Source organism: Sphaeramia orbicularis, chromosome 3, assembly GCF_902148855.1.
Source record: "Sphaeramia orbicularis chromosome 3, fSphaOr1.1, whole genome shotgun sequence".
Taxonomy (NCBI): domain Eukaryota; kingdom Metazoa; phylum Chordata; class Actinopteri; order Kurtiformes; family Apogonidae; genus Sphaeramia; species Sphaeramia orbicularis.
The window spans coordinates 30,545,229-30,560,863 of NC_043959.1; the positions used below are offsets into that span (position 1 = coordinate 30,545,229).

The 15,635-nt window shown below is 38.3% G+C and overlaps 1 protein-coding gene across 1 annotated transcript in view; it reads right to left on the minus strand.

The window, feature by feature from the left end:
- The window catches only part of LOC115413880 (neural-cadherin), a 527,604-nt gene that overhangs the window by 97,249 nt on the left and 414,720 nt on the right, over window positions 1-15,635 (minus strand). The window contains exons 30-31 of the mRNA XM_030127006.1: window positions 9,491-9,614; window positions 2,680-2,860 (exon numbers count right to left, since the gene is read on the minus strand). Of these exons, the coding sequence (XP_029982866.1) occupies window positions 2,680-2,860; window positions 9,491-9,614 (305 nt within the window). The remainder of the gene's footprint in view (window positions 1-2,679; window positions 2,861-9,490; window positions 9,615-15,635) is intronic.

Consider the following 15,635-nt stretch of genomic DNA (forward strand, 5'->3'; position numbering starts at 1 on the left):
CATACATGATACGCAATTAACAATAAAACGCAATAACTATTCAACCATAATGGCATCAAGAAAAACAGTGACATTCCTCCTTCACTGCATTCTCCATGATACTTTTAAAATCCTAAATAGAAATGAAAGGATGTACTTTTACAGTTTTTTGAAGATTATTCCACGACCATGGTAGGAAAATGCTGTTTTTACAAAGTCTGTCAGAACTCAGGGAATGGTAAATGGACTGAACTTATATAGCGCATTTTCTACACTTTAGTGGTGCCCAAAATGCTTTACAATTCCTCACATTCACCCATTCACGCACACATTCATACACCAGTAGGTGGCTGCTGCCATGCAAGGTGCTGCCAGGCTCTACTGAGAGCAATTTAGGGTTCAGTGTCTTGCCCAAGGATATTTTGACATGTGGACAGTTGGAGCCAGGATTTGAACTGCCGACCCTTTGGTCAAAGGACGACCCGCTCTACCAACTGAGCCACAGCCACCCATATAGCAGTCAAAAGTAGCCACTTGGAGGAATGTAAATTAAGTTATCTGCAAGGATGATTTTGAAACACGTGTTCTGTGTCACCACAATCAGAGGTAACACAACTAATTTGTTTGACCATTTACATCAGCACCACACAGCTATCATATCCTCCAGAGTATTTTTTCATATCGCAATATATATCGCAGGGTTAACAAAATCACAATGTCAGTTATTTTCCAATATCGTGCAGCCTTAGACCGAATCCTGACACAGCCTTCACAAAACAAAACATATTGTCAAAAATGGTCTTGATAAACTATGAACTCTAACTGAACTTAACTTGGTTGCATGCCTCTGTTGCGAAAAATGATCTCACATCACAGAAGGTGCATCAGTATTTCCTATATGTTAGACTTGAAGGAAATTAGATTTAAAAATTGACACTAGAGCATTGAGAGAGTCCTGTATGGGAGAGTCCAGATGCAGTACAAGACAAGCAATAAACAAAAGTGTAGAGTCTGGTGGCAAATACTGTGGTCAGCAGAAAGCTTCACTGGAGGTAAACTCCTCAATCTGGAGGAAGTGTGCAGCAGGACCAGGGCACGAAGGGTTATTAAAGAGCCCATCTCATTCCAACAACAGTCTCTTCCAGCTGCTGCAGTCAGACAATTTTGCCAAGGGCCTTAATGCTACCCTCTAACAACAAGAATTACACAACAATAATGAAGGAAACTCCGAGGCGACGCGCATATATTGCCGAGCGTTTTACTTATGCATGGATTTGCAAGTAGAGCGAGTCCCACCTGCAAACGGGATGCTGTAGAGCAGATGGTATTATGTCTCTTAATATTAGGATTGTAGAGAAAGCCTTTTGCACAAAGAAATTGCCCCTTTAATGTTTACAGAGATGTTCGCAATAAATCGGGGGTGGCAAAATTTAATGCAGCCTTGAAGACTGAAACTTTACACTGCTAATAAAAAAAAAAAAACCCTGGGCTTAGCTGCTCCCCATTCCAGAGGCAAAGAGCTCATAACCTGCTAATGCGACTCTTTTTATCTTTCACAGGAAAATGGCGGCTGCTTTGTTTAGTTTCACTTATTGTAGCGAAGAGTTACAAATGTCCAGCTGAAGTGGATTTCTGTCATTCTGCTTAAAAGGGCATTGATTTTAACCCTTTATTGGGCAAGTGACTATTTTTGATAATTTCTGAATACATTAGAAGACAGTGACAGCAACAGTTACAGTGAGGACAGTGAGTCAACAATCTCAGGTCAAATATGGTGTACAGGGTCTGTAAGGTCCACCTCTGCATGAACAAGGAGCGTAACTGCTTTGTTAGGTACCATGAAGTAATGGTACTAATGTAAGGAATGATATTTAAAAAGGCTAGCTTACAAAAGCTCAAAGTTGCACATGATAATACTAATATAATATATAATATTCCATGATAATACTGTTTAAAAAACCTCGATGGACTAGTGTAGGAGTTCACACTTTTTAGGCTGGTATGAGAAACTTAATGTACAAATTTATCTGTCGATTGAACGACTCTCAGAATTCTATCATTATGCTGTTGACAAATCCCAGTTGTAGTTTGGTGCGATACCAGTTATCCTTGTGGCGACACTGGTACAGTTGTCTTTTATATTATTGGTAATGTTTTGTCTGTGTTTTTAACCTGTGTTTTTTTTTTACTTATATTTATATTTATTTGTTGCTTGCCTGTTTGCTTTTAAATGGACTCCTCAGTTTGGAAACAAAGATGATGATGATGATGATGATGATGGTCAAAGTGATAATGTGTATGTTGACAGGTGTCTGTATCAGCACTTATGTTGTTGTGATGTTCTAAAAATGATGTTCTAATGTTCTAAAATACATGTTCCATTCAACTTGCATGTGTTTTTCTTGTATTTTTTTATAGTTAATTCTTGGATTTTTAAAAATTTTTTTTTGCCATTTTTGGGTAAGGAACCAAATATGTCAACTTCAGTGACCTTGATTTTCCACAATATAATAAAAAAATTCACAAAAGTAATATAGTCTTGTTATGTTCTCTGAGTCAAAATTTCATTATGGTTGAAATTTTGGATTTCAGAGTCTTTCTATGACTGCCCTGTAAAGGGTTAAAGCTTCTGACAAGAGCAAATTATCTGTGTTGATTATACAGTCTGAAAAATAGAAACCATATAAACCTTTGGCTTACCCTCTTCACACTGGTGTCCTGTGTAGCCCGGTACACACTGGCAGCTGAAGGAGCCCCACTCGCCGTGACACCGACCACGGTGGCCACATGACGGATACCCCATGTTGACACAGCTGCTATCTGTGGTCAGGCAGCCCGGAGAACTGGACTGGGAGTCAGCCGGAGAGCCCAAATCATACAGCTGCATACAGGAGATAGAAAAAGAGGAAATGGAGAGGTCATAAAAGCAGAGACAGAGAAGACACCAGGCATTAAAACAGAAGATGTGATAAAGAGGAAAGGCAGGAGGAAAAAAGAAAAAGTTAAGTAGCTTACAAGCAAGAAAGGAAAATAAAAAGTGACAGTAGAGAAAGAAGATTGTTGAAGACAAAGGATAGAGATGTAGGGGGTAAGTAGACAGAAGGGGAGTCAGAGATTGAAAAGAAAGAAGTCAAAAGGAGTGAAAATGGAAGTATTTAGGGAGTAACTTCAATGTGGTGAAGGATGTAAGCTCAGAGTACAGTCCACTGCAGCCTACTCTTCTTTTCACTGTCATCTCTTTAAGTTTCTCAGCCTCATCAGGATGAAACCAAACACACGACCAATCTTCTAAAAGGAAAAAAAAAAAAACCAAAACAGTATGGCCACCTGCATTGGAAGCTAAGAGGACGGGGGAACCTTGAACTAAATTTGTGTGGCTCACAAAAGCCATGAAAGGCATTAATATGTTCAATCTCCTCTGTGCCTGGCCTTTATGAGTTTGGTTGGTGCGGCGGTGAGGACGAGCAGATGCAAAGGCTAATAATAAAAACAATGAGTCATTCAGCCGGCCGGCCGCTGATTGGGTCTACCCTCCAGCAATGAGGGATCTTATTGGTCGCTGACCTTTTAAAGCCATAGCTTGTGTGGTTCTTGGCCTCGTACTGATCACTTTGATTGCAAAAACCTGAGACGCAGGCATCAGCAATCAGAAACTGACAGACGCGTCGGGGTGTCTGCAATTGATTTGGCTGTGCATCTGTGTCACTGTGCTGCATATGTGTGCGTAATACCTGGACCGATGCATTTGCTGAATACAAAAATACACCTGCTTCTGCTTAAATCACAAATTGTGGCTGCAACAGAGACAAATGCCGCTCCCCCATACAGAGACAATGGCGGGTTGCTCTATTTATCAAGATTAATTTCAATTTTGGGGTCTCAGCCTACAGGCAGAGAGGAATAAAAACTGAATTTGGAATCGGGGAAGACAGTAAACAGCTGCAAATGTACTAGTCAGAGAGAATATTACAGAAAGAAATGGGTGAACCGTAGCAACCTCTTTCCATTAAGGAGAGACATTATGCAGAAGTAACAGTCAGAAGTCAACTTTAAGGATAAAGAAAAGCCATTAAGTTTGCTTGACTTTTACAAGGAGTCAGATTAGCTATAGTGTGCTTCAGTGCTATGTGACAAAAAGCTACTGGACATCCTAACCTTGCAACTAGACATTATATAATTCTAAAAAAAAAAAAAAAAAAAAGACTAGATACTTTTGAAACAGTCAATAAATGTTATTTTTTGCATTTTTATTAAAATGTGGAGTATAAAAGATATTCTTATGTGGGCTGAGTGAACAGTGGCAGCTACCAAAGGTTAAAATACATTTCCATTGTGCAAACACACAAGCTGCTGCCAATAAACCTTTGGTCCAGTTCGCTCCCATTAAAATAACTGTCAACTTCTCACTACAAATGTGCTGCAAAGTCTCTTTTCCAGCAGCCATTATTGGTTGAACTGCTAATAAAGGCTCTCTAACAGTGTACTGACAATTATTGCTCCTTTAATAAGATTAAGCACAAAGACTTTCACTCCTTGAAGACTCGAATTGAATGCGACTTTGAGAGACTTCTGTTTACAGGATGAATAGACAAACATGCAGCTCTAGCGTGGATGTCTTACAGATGTTACACTATCAAAAACTGTCAAAGGATTTTTCAGTAAGCCAGTGTAGCATCTGAGATAGTGGGCACTGATTCCAGAGCTTGAAAGAAAAAACGCTGAACTTGTTGTTTGGAAGGTCTTGCATTGTAGGAAAAGCAGAAAAGACGGCGCTGAATGTTAGCAGCGACTGTGGGCTTCAAATGGGTTGTGAGGCAAACCCCCGCCGCTTCGTGTACACAGGGTGGTTGGAACACGGGAAGGTTGAGAGAGCTGCAAAAAGCCGTAACATTTTTCATGTTATTTTTACACTCATTAAATCTGTTAGCAAACACTAGAACTGAAATCAGAAGAATGTTTTTCTGTCAACTTTGGCAAGCTCTACTGAAGCTTACGTGACAGAGCAAGGAGACAAAATTGACACTAAACCCATACATTTTCCCTGGATTTGCTTTGGGCAAAATGTCATCAGCCATTTGGATGTAACGCTACAAGAAGAGAGTGATTTCTTTAAGCCCTGACTGTGGCAGATTTGTCTTGAGAATATTTATTCTGGTAAAAATGACAATGGTCTTTTACAGCACTGGTCCAGACCATTGTAAAAGTTTTGTTAAAAGTTTCTGCAGGAAAACATTAGAAATCCAACTTCAGTTCATAGCTACTCGGATACAAAAGGTCATTAGTCTACACGCTGTAACTGCAAACCTCCGTATTTAACATTTGAGTGACAGCTGCGTCAAAGGGGGGTAAAAAAAAAAAAAAAAAAAGAAAAGAAAAGAAAACTTTAAGTATTAAACTAGAGCTGAAGTGAGACAGACAAGCAGAATAATGACAGGACAAGGATGGAGAGAGTTAAAACAGACTATGGAGAGTGACAGCCAGAGAGAAGAAACCCAACTCAAGGATAGAAATAGAAATAGAAATAGAAATTACACAACTGAAAAATTTCGAGGATTTGTCCTGGGCATAGCCATATGTACATCCTTGAATCAAACCCAGTGTCACTCATTGAATCCCTCTTTCATACAAACACACACTTACGCATTTCACCTTAATAGCTTTACTGGCAATGAAACAGTTTAGTCATCTTCTGTTCATCATCTATCTTAAAAAAAAAGAGAAATATACATAAAACAAATGATCAAACTTGGCAAAAAAAACCAAAAAAACACCGTGTACACTTTTAACCGTAGTTTTCATTTGCAGTAAACACTCTTAACAGTGTCAACTACCTTTACTACATTAGAGGCACTTAATGTAAAAACAGATGACGTTACTATAGCAACAAAGGTGACACATGAGCACAATCTGTCATAAGAAAAACACCACAGAATTAAAAAAAAAAACTCTATATACATAAATAAAAAAATTTTTAAAAAAAGTCTGACAATGCTGCTACATGTCCATCAACACTATTAATCATCAGTATGCCTACTGCTGCTTGCTCTTTGGAGGTTTATTATCCTCATGTCCGCCCACATACGCCATGCAGATGTCTCTCATTAGTACACAGAGTTTGTGCTGCCTTCTCCTGTGTCTCCAGTTAAGGTGCACCACACAGAGTACAAGTCTTTTAGAACTGCAGCAGGAGGAGCTTACAGGCTTTTTATATCCCCACTCTTGAGATTCAACACCTTAATAGAGTTTTAAAGGTCTGCTGAATGAAAACATATACAGTAAATTGTGTTTATGGAAGTAACAAGACTAGAAGGCTGAAACCCACTTTTGCAGCCCTTACAGGATGCGCAAGCTCATTTCATCTCACTAGACCGCAGTAAAATGATTAAGTGACACGCTCAATAGGCTCTTTATCACGTGAGGTGACTTTGGAAACAATATCTGCATCTTTGCCACGAAAGAACAGGGTGATTATAGGCTCCACAGGTTCAAGCTATAGATCAACAGATACACACAAAATACTAACACTCATACAAACCTGACTGTCTTTATTCTTGTGTAGAACCACGTTTAGTGGATCAAATATAGGTTATTACAGCATATATGGAGAAGTTGTTCTTACTCGCTTAGTTCAGTAAGACAAAGACACACACCCATGTGGGATGTGCAAATGTATGTTCAAGGATACTCCAATCTAAATAGAATTTATTGTACATTTTTACTTGGAGGTTCTTTCTTGCTTTAGTTTAAAAGTACGATACAAATGTAACAAATGTGCTTCTTTGGTACAAACAATCGAAATATATTGTGAATAATTTTTTTGTTTTTGATTATGCTGAGTATAGTGGATCAGTATCATATGTTCTTGCACTTTTACATCATAGTCTGCAGAAGTGGGACGATTTCTTGACCACTTATACCAGTGGTTTTCAACCAGGGGACTCTCTCTTAGATACCTGAAGATAGATTCTGTTCATTTAAATGTTATTTTGTTTTGTTGCTTATGTTTCTTTGTTTTATTTTGTTTTGTTTCTTTGCATGTTCGAAATAAATAAATAAATAAATCACTTTCTATTACTAAATACTCAAAACACGTACAAAGCACATATTATTCGTTCCCTCTCACATTAACACTGGTGGTAGTAAACTATGTTTGTAGCTACAGCTGCCCCAGAAGTGTGGCTGTCAATACACACTAACAGCCCCTCCGACCACCACCGAACATTCACACACATTCATAGTAGCACTGAAGTAGCAGCACTGGAGGCAAAGTGGGTGAAGTGTCTTGCCCAAAGACACAATGGCACATGACTAAGACAGAGCGGGATTCAAACCTCCAATCCTTCAGTTATTGGATTACCCACTCTATCTCATGAGCCATGGCCGCTATTATTACAAAGGAGATGCAGCAGAGCCCCCCCATGTTGAAATGCAAGTGGCTGGATTATTGCAGTGTTTCTCAACGGGGGTGGTGCCCCACGTAAAGACGCCGTGTAACCTCTGACGCACAACACAGGCACATACTCCCCCTCTGCTTATGGATTGAGGTTCATCATGTAATATTATAGTGGCATATACCCCCTCCTTCCCCCTGGTTGCAAATTTATTGTTGGGGGGAAGCAGGTGGGAAATGATAACAAACCACACCCTCCAGACATAGGTTAGTCACGGAACTTTTAACATCCCCCACCCCTTGGTCCCACATTTTTCAGGGATAGGAGTGACAGGGGGCTCATGATACCGTTAGTGGGCCTTTGTTCAAAAAACATTGAGAAACACTGACTTATGCCCCGTTTCCACTGCATGGTATCGGCTCGACTCGGCTCGGCCTTTTTGTGTTTCCATTACGAAAAAGGACCTGGAATCTGGTACCCGGTACTACTTTTTTGGTATCACCTCCGCCGAGGTTCCAGGACTGGGGACCAGATACTAAAACGTGACGTGTAAACACTGCAGACCACTGATTGGTCAGAGAGTTTTCTCTGTGACCTGCCATTTTACAAAAAACAAATGCGGAAGTGGACAGTAAATATAGCGGTACATTAATTCACGATAACAGCCCAAAACTACACCATGGTCGGTCAAGGAGATTCAGTCTGTGGTGGCTGATGTAAAAATTCAGACGAGACAACATGAAAGGAGCGAGTTTATCAGCAACTCTCTGAACAGACGACATGGAAGTACTGTGCCACATCACTATGACATCCAGGTACTGTAAAGTCGGTAGTATCTTGCAATGGAAACGGTCTCCAGGAATACCGAGTCGAGCCGAGTCGAGCTGGTTCCATGTAGTGGAAATGCAGCATTATATAATTAAAAGTCATGCACAGCTAGAATACAAAGTGTAAATTCATCTTCCATACTTTTTTACCCTGAAATTAAAATCATGCATCTCCTCAAGATGTTTCATTTGTTTTGGAAACATTTGCATCTGGCACGACCTCTAGAGAAAAAAGTCCAGCAAGATCGTCTTTAAACAGCAGCTGCTCTTTGCTTTTGTCCAACACAAAGTAGTCAGTGTGTTCAAAGCCACCGCAAGCACTACAATAGCAAAAACAACCTGTCAAAGTTTCTGTTGCCTCCTACTAGTGTCATAAAAGATGACAGTCCCTGCTATCCTCCCACTCGCCTGCCTTGTATATATGAATGCAAAAAAATGATCACGTTGCAAGAAATCCACATACTGCTTCACATCTGAATGCATAAAATAGTTTATACCAGGTGTAAATTAAATGTAAAATTCAACGTGACTCATCTTTCACGGGATACAAGCACTGTGAGAGTGAGAAATTATCATGAGTGGCGGATAAAAAACAAAAAAGATCATGTTACTTTTAAAGCTATTTTAAGCAGCAAGCGAAGCATCCTTTAACATCCTTTTTTTTTAATATCTACTTGATTTATCGACGATCAGGGAACCCACATCCCACAAACCCTAATATTTACGTCCAAATAGTTATGTCACTCAAACTTTTTTGACTGGAAGGGGTAAAATTTCTTACTTAGTCACAGATTTATTGAAGCTAAGCTAAAAAGAAGTGGTAGAAAATACAATTTCAGTCAAAATTTCAGGCTTTGGAAGGGAGTGGGTTCACAAAAGCCTATCATACCCCAGGCCTGTGTTCGTACAGACATTTCTTGGGTTTTGTTGGGAGGCTTGGCATGGCTGAGCCTGTCCTTGACTTTTCAGCTCCAAAAGAGCAGAAGAAGGTTACTTGAAAGTTTTGACTTGAAGTCACATTGGTCAGGAATGGAAAAGATCATATTCCATTTCCACCCTTGGAGTGTCCCAGTGTAGTACTTGAAAGCCCTTTGATGTTACAGTTAAAAGTGTAAAAAATGCATCTCTTACATGGCATCAGAGTACTGTAAAATGCTGAAACCCGTTATTAATCCATTTATCAGCTGGAGTGCAGGTGTGAGTTTGAGTTTCCTTGCGTGCCAGTGTGCTAATGGTTGTGTGGTTACATACTGAAGTGTACTGTATGTATAGAGTATATATAATTTGTGTTACCTTGCTGTCAACGATGAGGTTGCGAATGCAGCCGGTGAAGTGTTTATGTTGAAGCTGAGGATAAATGTAAGGGATGTCCTCATTTACACCACCGAGCTGGAGTACCTGAGTCATGTTGAGGTGTCTGTAAAAGAGATGTACATACACATTACCCATGGAACATAAAGACGTTGAAGGAATACACTCACTCTACTGTAGCCCTTTTTTTTTATCCTGGAACACATAATCAAACCATAACACATAATGTTTTTTTTTTTGTTGTTGTTTGCTTGTTTTTTCTATGCAGCTGCGGCTTCCTGGGTTTGATATGAGGTTACATCCAGACTGCAGGCAAATGTGGCACAAATCCGATTTTTTTGCCCATATGGGACCTGTATCTGATTTGGTAAAGACAGTTTGAACAGCACAAATCCGATTTTTTTTGCCGATATGTGACCTGTATCTGATCTGTTACAGTTTGAACAGGGCAAATCTGATTTTTTTGCCCATATGGGACCTGTATCCGATTTGGTAAAGACAGTTTGAACAGCGCAAATCCGATTTTTTTGCCCATATGGGACCTGTATCCGATTTGGTACAGGCAATTTGAACAGCGCAAATCCGATTTTCTTGCCCATATGCGACCTGTATCCGATCTACTAAAGACAGTTTGAACAGCGCAAATCTGATTTTTTTTGCTCATATGTGACCTATATCCGATTTGGTAAAGACAGTTTGAACAGTGCAAATCCGATTTTTTTGCCCATATGGGACCTGTATCTGATTTGGTAAAGACAGTTTGAACAGCGCAAATCCGATTTTTTTGCCCATATGCGACCTGTATCCGATCTGTTACAGTTTGAACAGCGCAAATCTGATTTTTTTGCCCATATGTGACCTGTATCCGATCTATTAAAGACAGTTTGAACAGCGCAAATCCGATTTTTTTTGCCCATATGCGACCTGTATCCGATCTGCTAAAGACAGTTTGAACAGCGCAAATCTGATTTTTTTTTTTGCTCATATGTGACCTGTATCCGATTTGGTAAAGACAGTTTGAACAGCTCAAATCCGATTTTTTTTGCTCATATGTGACCTATATCCGATTTGGTAAAGACAGTTTGAACAGTGCAAATCCGATTTTTTTGCCCATATGGGACCTGTATCTGATTTGGTAAAGACAGTTTGAACAGCGCAAATCCGATTTTTTTGCCCATATGTGACCTGTATCCGATCTATTAAAGACAGTTTGAACAGCGCAAATCCGATTTTTTTGCCCATATGCGACCTGTATCCGATCTGCTAAAGACAGTTTGAACAGCGCAAATCTGATTTTTTTTTTTGCTCATTTGTGACCTGTATCCGATTTGGTAAAGACAGTTTGAACAGCTCAAATCCGATTTTTTTTGCTCATATGTGACCTATATCCGATTTGGTAAAGACAGTTTGAACAGTGCAAATCCGATTTTTTTGCCCATATGGGACCTGTATCTGATTTGGTAAAGACAGTTTGAACAGCGCAAATCCGATTTTTTTGCCCATATGCGACCTGTATCCGATCTGTTACAGTTTGAACAGCGCAAATCTGATTTTTTTGCCCATATGTGACCTGTATCCGATCTATTAAAGACAGTTTGAACAGCGCAAATCCGATTTTTTTGCCCATATGCGACCTGTATCCGATCTGCTAAAGACAGTTTGAACAGCGCAAATCTGATTTTTTTTTTTGCTCATATGTGACCTGTATCCGATTTGGTAAAGACAGTTTGAACAGCTCAAATCCGATTTTTTTTGCTCATATGTGACCTATATCCGATTTGGTAAAGACAGTTTGAACAGTGCAAATCCGATTTTTTTGCCCATATGGGACCTGTATCTGATTTGGTAAAGACAGTTTGAACAGCGCAAATCCGATTTTTTTGCCCATATGTGACCTGTATCCGATCTATTAAAGACAGTTTGAACAGCGCAAATCCGATTTTTTTGCCCATATGCGACCTGTATCCGATCTGCTAAAGACAGTTTGAACAGCGCAAATCTGATTTTTTTTTTTGCTCATATGTGACCTGTATCCGATTTGGTAAAGACAGTTTGAACAGCTCAAATCCGATTTTTTTTGCTCATATGTGACCTATATCCGATTTGGTAAAGACAGTTTGAACAGTGCAAATCTGATTTTTTTGCCCATATGGGACCTGTATCTGATTTGGTAAAGACAGTTTGAACAGCGCAAATCCGATTTTTTTGCCCATATGCGACCTGTATCCGATCTGTTACAGTTTGAACAGCGCAAATCTGATTTTTTTGCCCATATGTGACCTGTATCCGATCTATTAAAGACAGTTTGAACAGCGCAAATCCGATTTTTTTGCCCATATGCGACCTGTATCCGATCTGCTAAAGACAGTTTGAACAGCGCAAATCTGATTTTTTTTTTTTGCTCATATGTGACCTGTATCCGATTTGGTAAAGACAGTTTGAACAGCTCAAATCCGATTTTTTTGACCATATGTGACCTGTATCCGATCTGTTACAGACAGTTTGAACAGCACAAATCCGATTTTTTAAAATCCAACCCAGGCCACTTACATATGTGGTCCTAAATCCAATATGTATTTGATATTTTGCAGTGTTTAGTTTAGTTTAATTTATTTTGAATATGCAACAAAACACAGTAATCCTACTTAGTCTTTAGAAATAAAACAGATTATAAGAAAACAAACAAACAAAAACTTGTACATACACCTGAAAACAAAGTATGACTTCATTTGCACATTCGAAAAGGCGTGGGAGGAAGTATAACATATTTAATCCCACCCCTTCTTCACACAACAGTCTATCGTTTAGCTTTCTATCAGTGTAATATGAAAAATCAAGTCCCTTGGATCAGTTAACCTCATTTATCATCTTCACATACACATACACTTACATACATACACCCCTAGATTGACATACCAGAAAAGTAAAAAATAAATAAATAAATACATACATACATCTTTGAAGGCAACACAAAATTAATACACAATAAAGTAAACAATACGACAGTCAACGACAACAATCAAACAAAACAGAGAAAAATCAACACAAACACTAAAAACAAACAACCCAGTTAACATATGTGTCTTCAATCTGAACGGCTAGGTCGCATTTATCTGACCTTTACGTCACTGGAATGCATCAAATGTCACAATTCTGCGTTCCAGGAGGAGGAGTGACAGGAAAAACATATTTACTTCCCTAAACACCGTGCGCGCCTACATGGTCACGTATTACGTCAGAACCTCTTTTACGCATGTGGGTCACTTCAGGGTCGCATTCAGTTCATACTCAAAACCGATAGAAGTGGCATTTAATGTGTAATATGAATGAACATACAAAAAAATCCAATTTCACCCAAAAATCCCAATTGTGCATTAAGACCTGCTGTCTGAACGTAGCCTTAAATTCTCTAAAAGTTTGATTGTCATTTGTGTGGGTGCGTTTTTGACTCACATGCCTTCAACAAACACTGAAGGATATACTGACTTTGGTTTCTTGCTAATCTGACTCTAATGTTCCTTTGCAGTGGCACTCAGACCTTTAATTCAGGAAATCATTGTATTATATTTACTTTGCAGAGAAAAGGCAGGAGTAATTAAGATCTTTGTGTGCAAGTAAATAAATAGGTACACTAAAAACCGTGAGTGTGAGCACAAGCAAATACGAAAAAATATACGATAAGGCTTTATATAATTTGATTTGTATTTTTTTTTTTTTTTACTTTTGATTATTATTTCAGTTATATCGTATTTTTATTCTTTTTTTTGTGTGTATTTTCTATTTCTGGGGAGGTATTTATACAAGCCTTTTTGGCTTCTATCCTCTCCTGCACAATGGTGTTACTTGCAGGACATTTTTTTTTTTTTTTTTTTTTACATTTTTTTCTTGTTGTTTGTGACGTGCAAATAAATACAAATACAAATACAAAGCCAATCAGAGGCAGTATTGGAAATCCCAAGCTAATAAGTCAGCCTAAAGAGTTAATTTTAGTTTGTGTATGAAAATCCATAGTATTTAAATCGCTATTTCTGGGTATTTTTTTCCAGTGTGCATGCTCTGGACACTTCACCAGCATAAATATCCCATAATGCAATCCACCCGTGGCTACAACAGACTATGGCAGAAGGCGAATAGAGCCCAGTAGCCAGATGTCAGTACTATTACACAGATGCTGGTAGAGGTGAGATGGTTTCCAAGGTTACTGGGAGCCAGTTGGGGGCATGTAATGAAGCTCCCAGGAAGTGACATATATACACACTGGAAAAATACATTCTACTGTTCATTTACACATGCATCCTACACAATAGTATTCAGTTACAGAAAAAATTATGAGCCCACCGCCTTGTTTTCTTCAATTTCTCGTACAATTAAAGGTACACTTGTTTGGACAAATATGATAACAACAAAAATAGCTCATAAGCATTTAATTTCAGAGCTGATATCTTGCCATTTTCCACGGTTTTCTTGATAATAACTGAAATCCCATAAAGTCTTACATCAATAGCTATGACATTGTACTGATAAAAACAGTGCTTTTTAGGCATTCCATGTTTTCTTTTCTGTCTGTTTTAGTCACATGATACACACAGGAGTTAGTACTTGATTGCATAACTATTGTTTCTGATGAATTTTGATGGTCTCATAATTTTTTCAACAATATACAATATAATATAATGATAATATGGGGTTTTGGGAGGAGTGTGAACACTGTTCTATCAATGCTGGTGCTTTGTTCCCCCATGGTCTAGGTCTGCACTTTGTAGTTTAGATGTGCTCACTCACATTTGGGTTCTGCGAATTATGTGACACCATGTAAATATAAGGCTGGTATGAAAAGCCGACTGAATAAGCATTAACCCGTACAGACCCAAACAGCCACTGGCCACCAAAAGCAGCTACTGATCTAAAATGTTTAATAACTTCTGATCCACTAATCCTATCAATATGTTGAAATAATTGGTGTAAAATACAGTTTATCATCTTCTCAAAATCATCAGATATGACCCATTTGGAAGTTCAGAGGCTCCGTAGTGAATGTGGAAACACCATCATCTTCTACAACTCTGATTCACCAGTAAAACCTATGGAGCTGGATCATTGACAGTGGATGGAAGTTCTTGGTTTATGTTCAGTTAATTATAGATTCGACTGAAAAAGTGATTATTTATGCAGTTTTTTTTCTGTTTCTGATATAATAACCATCAACTTTAATCAGAGCTTTTATAAACATTTACCTAATCAGTGAATTTAATATACACTACAAACAAAAATTTAAGGATATTTTTAATTTTTGGGCTATTTTTTTCAGTTGGGATTCTTGCACAGCACTTTTAACTTTTTTTTGTGTGTGAATTGAATTGAAACACATTTTTTTTAATGACCAGATATAGTTTTATTTACAAATGGCAAAAATGACAAAAAAAAAAAGACACAAAAATGAAATATCCTTAAGTTTTTGTTTGTACAGGGTGGGGAAGCAAAATTTACAATGAACATTTAGTTGTTTTTTCTCAGCAGGCACTACGTCAATTGTTTTGAAACCAAACATATATTGATGTCATAATCATACCTAACACTATTATCCATACCTTTTCAGAAACTTTTGCCCATATGAGTAATCAGGAAAGCAAACGTCAAAGAGTGTGTGATTTGCTGAATGCGCTCGTCACACCAAAGGAGATTTCAAAAATAGTTGGAGTGTCCATAAAGACTGTTTATAATGTAAAGAAGAGAATGACTATGAGCAAAACTATTACGAGGAAGTCTGGAAGATACTATTAAAGAAGAATGGGAGAAGTTGTCACCCGAATATTTGAGGAACACTTACGCAAGTTTCAGGAAGCGTGTGAAGGCAGTTATTGAGAAAGAAGGAGGACACATAGAATAAAAAGATTTTCTATTATGTCAATTTTCTTGTGGCAAATAAATTCTCATGACTTTCAATAAACTAATTGGTCATACACTGTCTTTCAACCCCTGCCTCAAAATATTGTAAATTTTGCTTCCCCACCCTGTAGTGTAGGAAAATACCGGATTTTCACTGAAAAAATGCAAAATTACAGAAGATAATACTATAATAAAAGGTGATAAATCACTTAAGAAAGGTTAAATACAGATAAAAATTCCT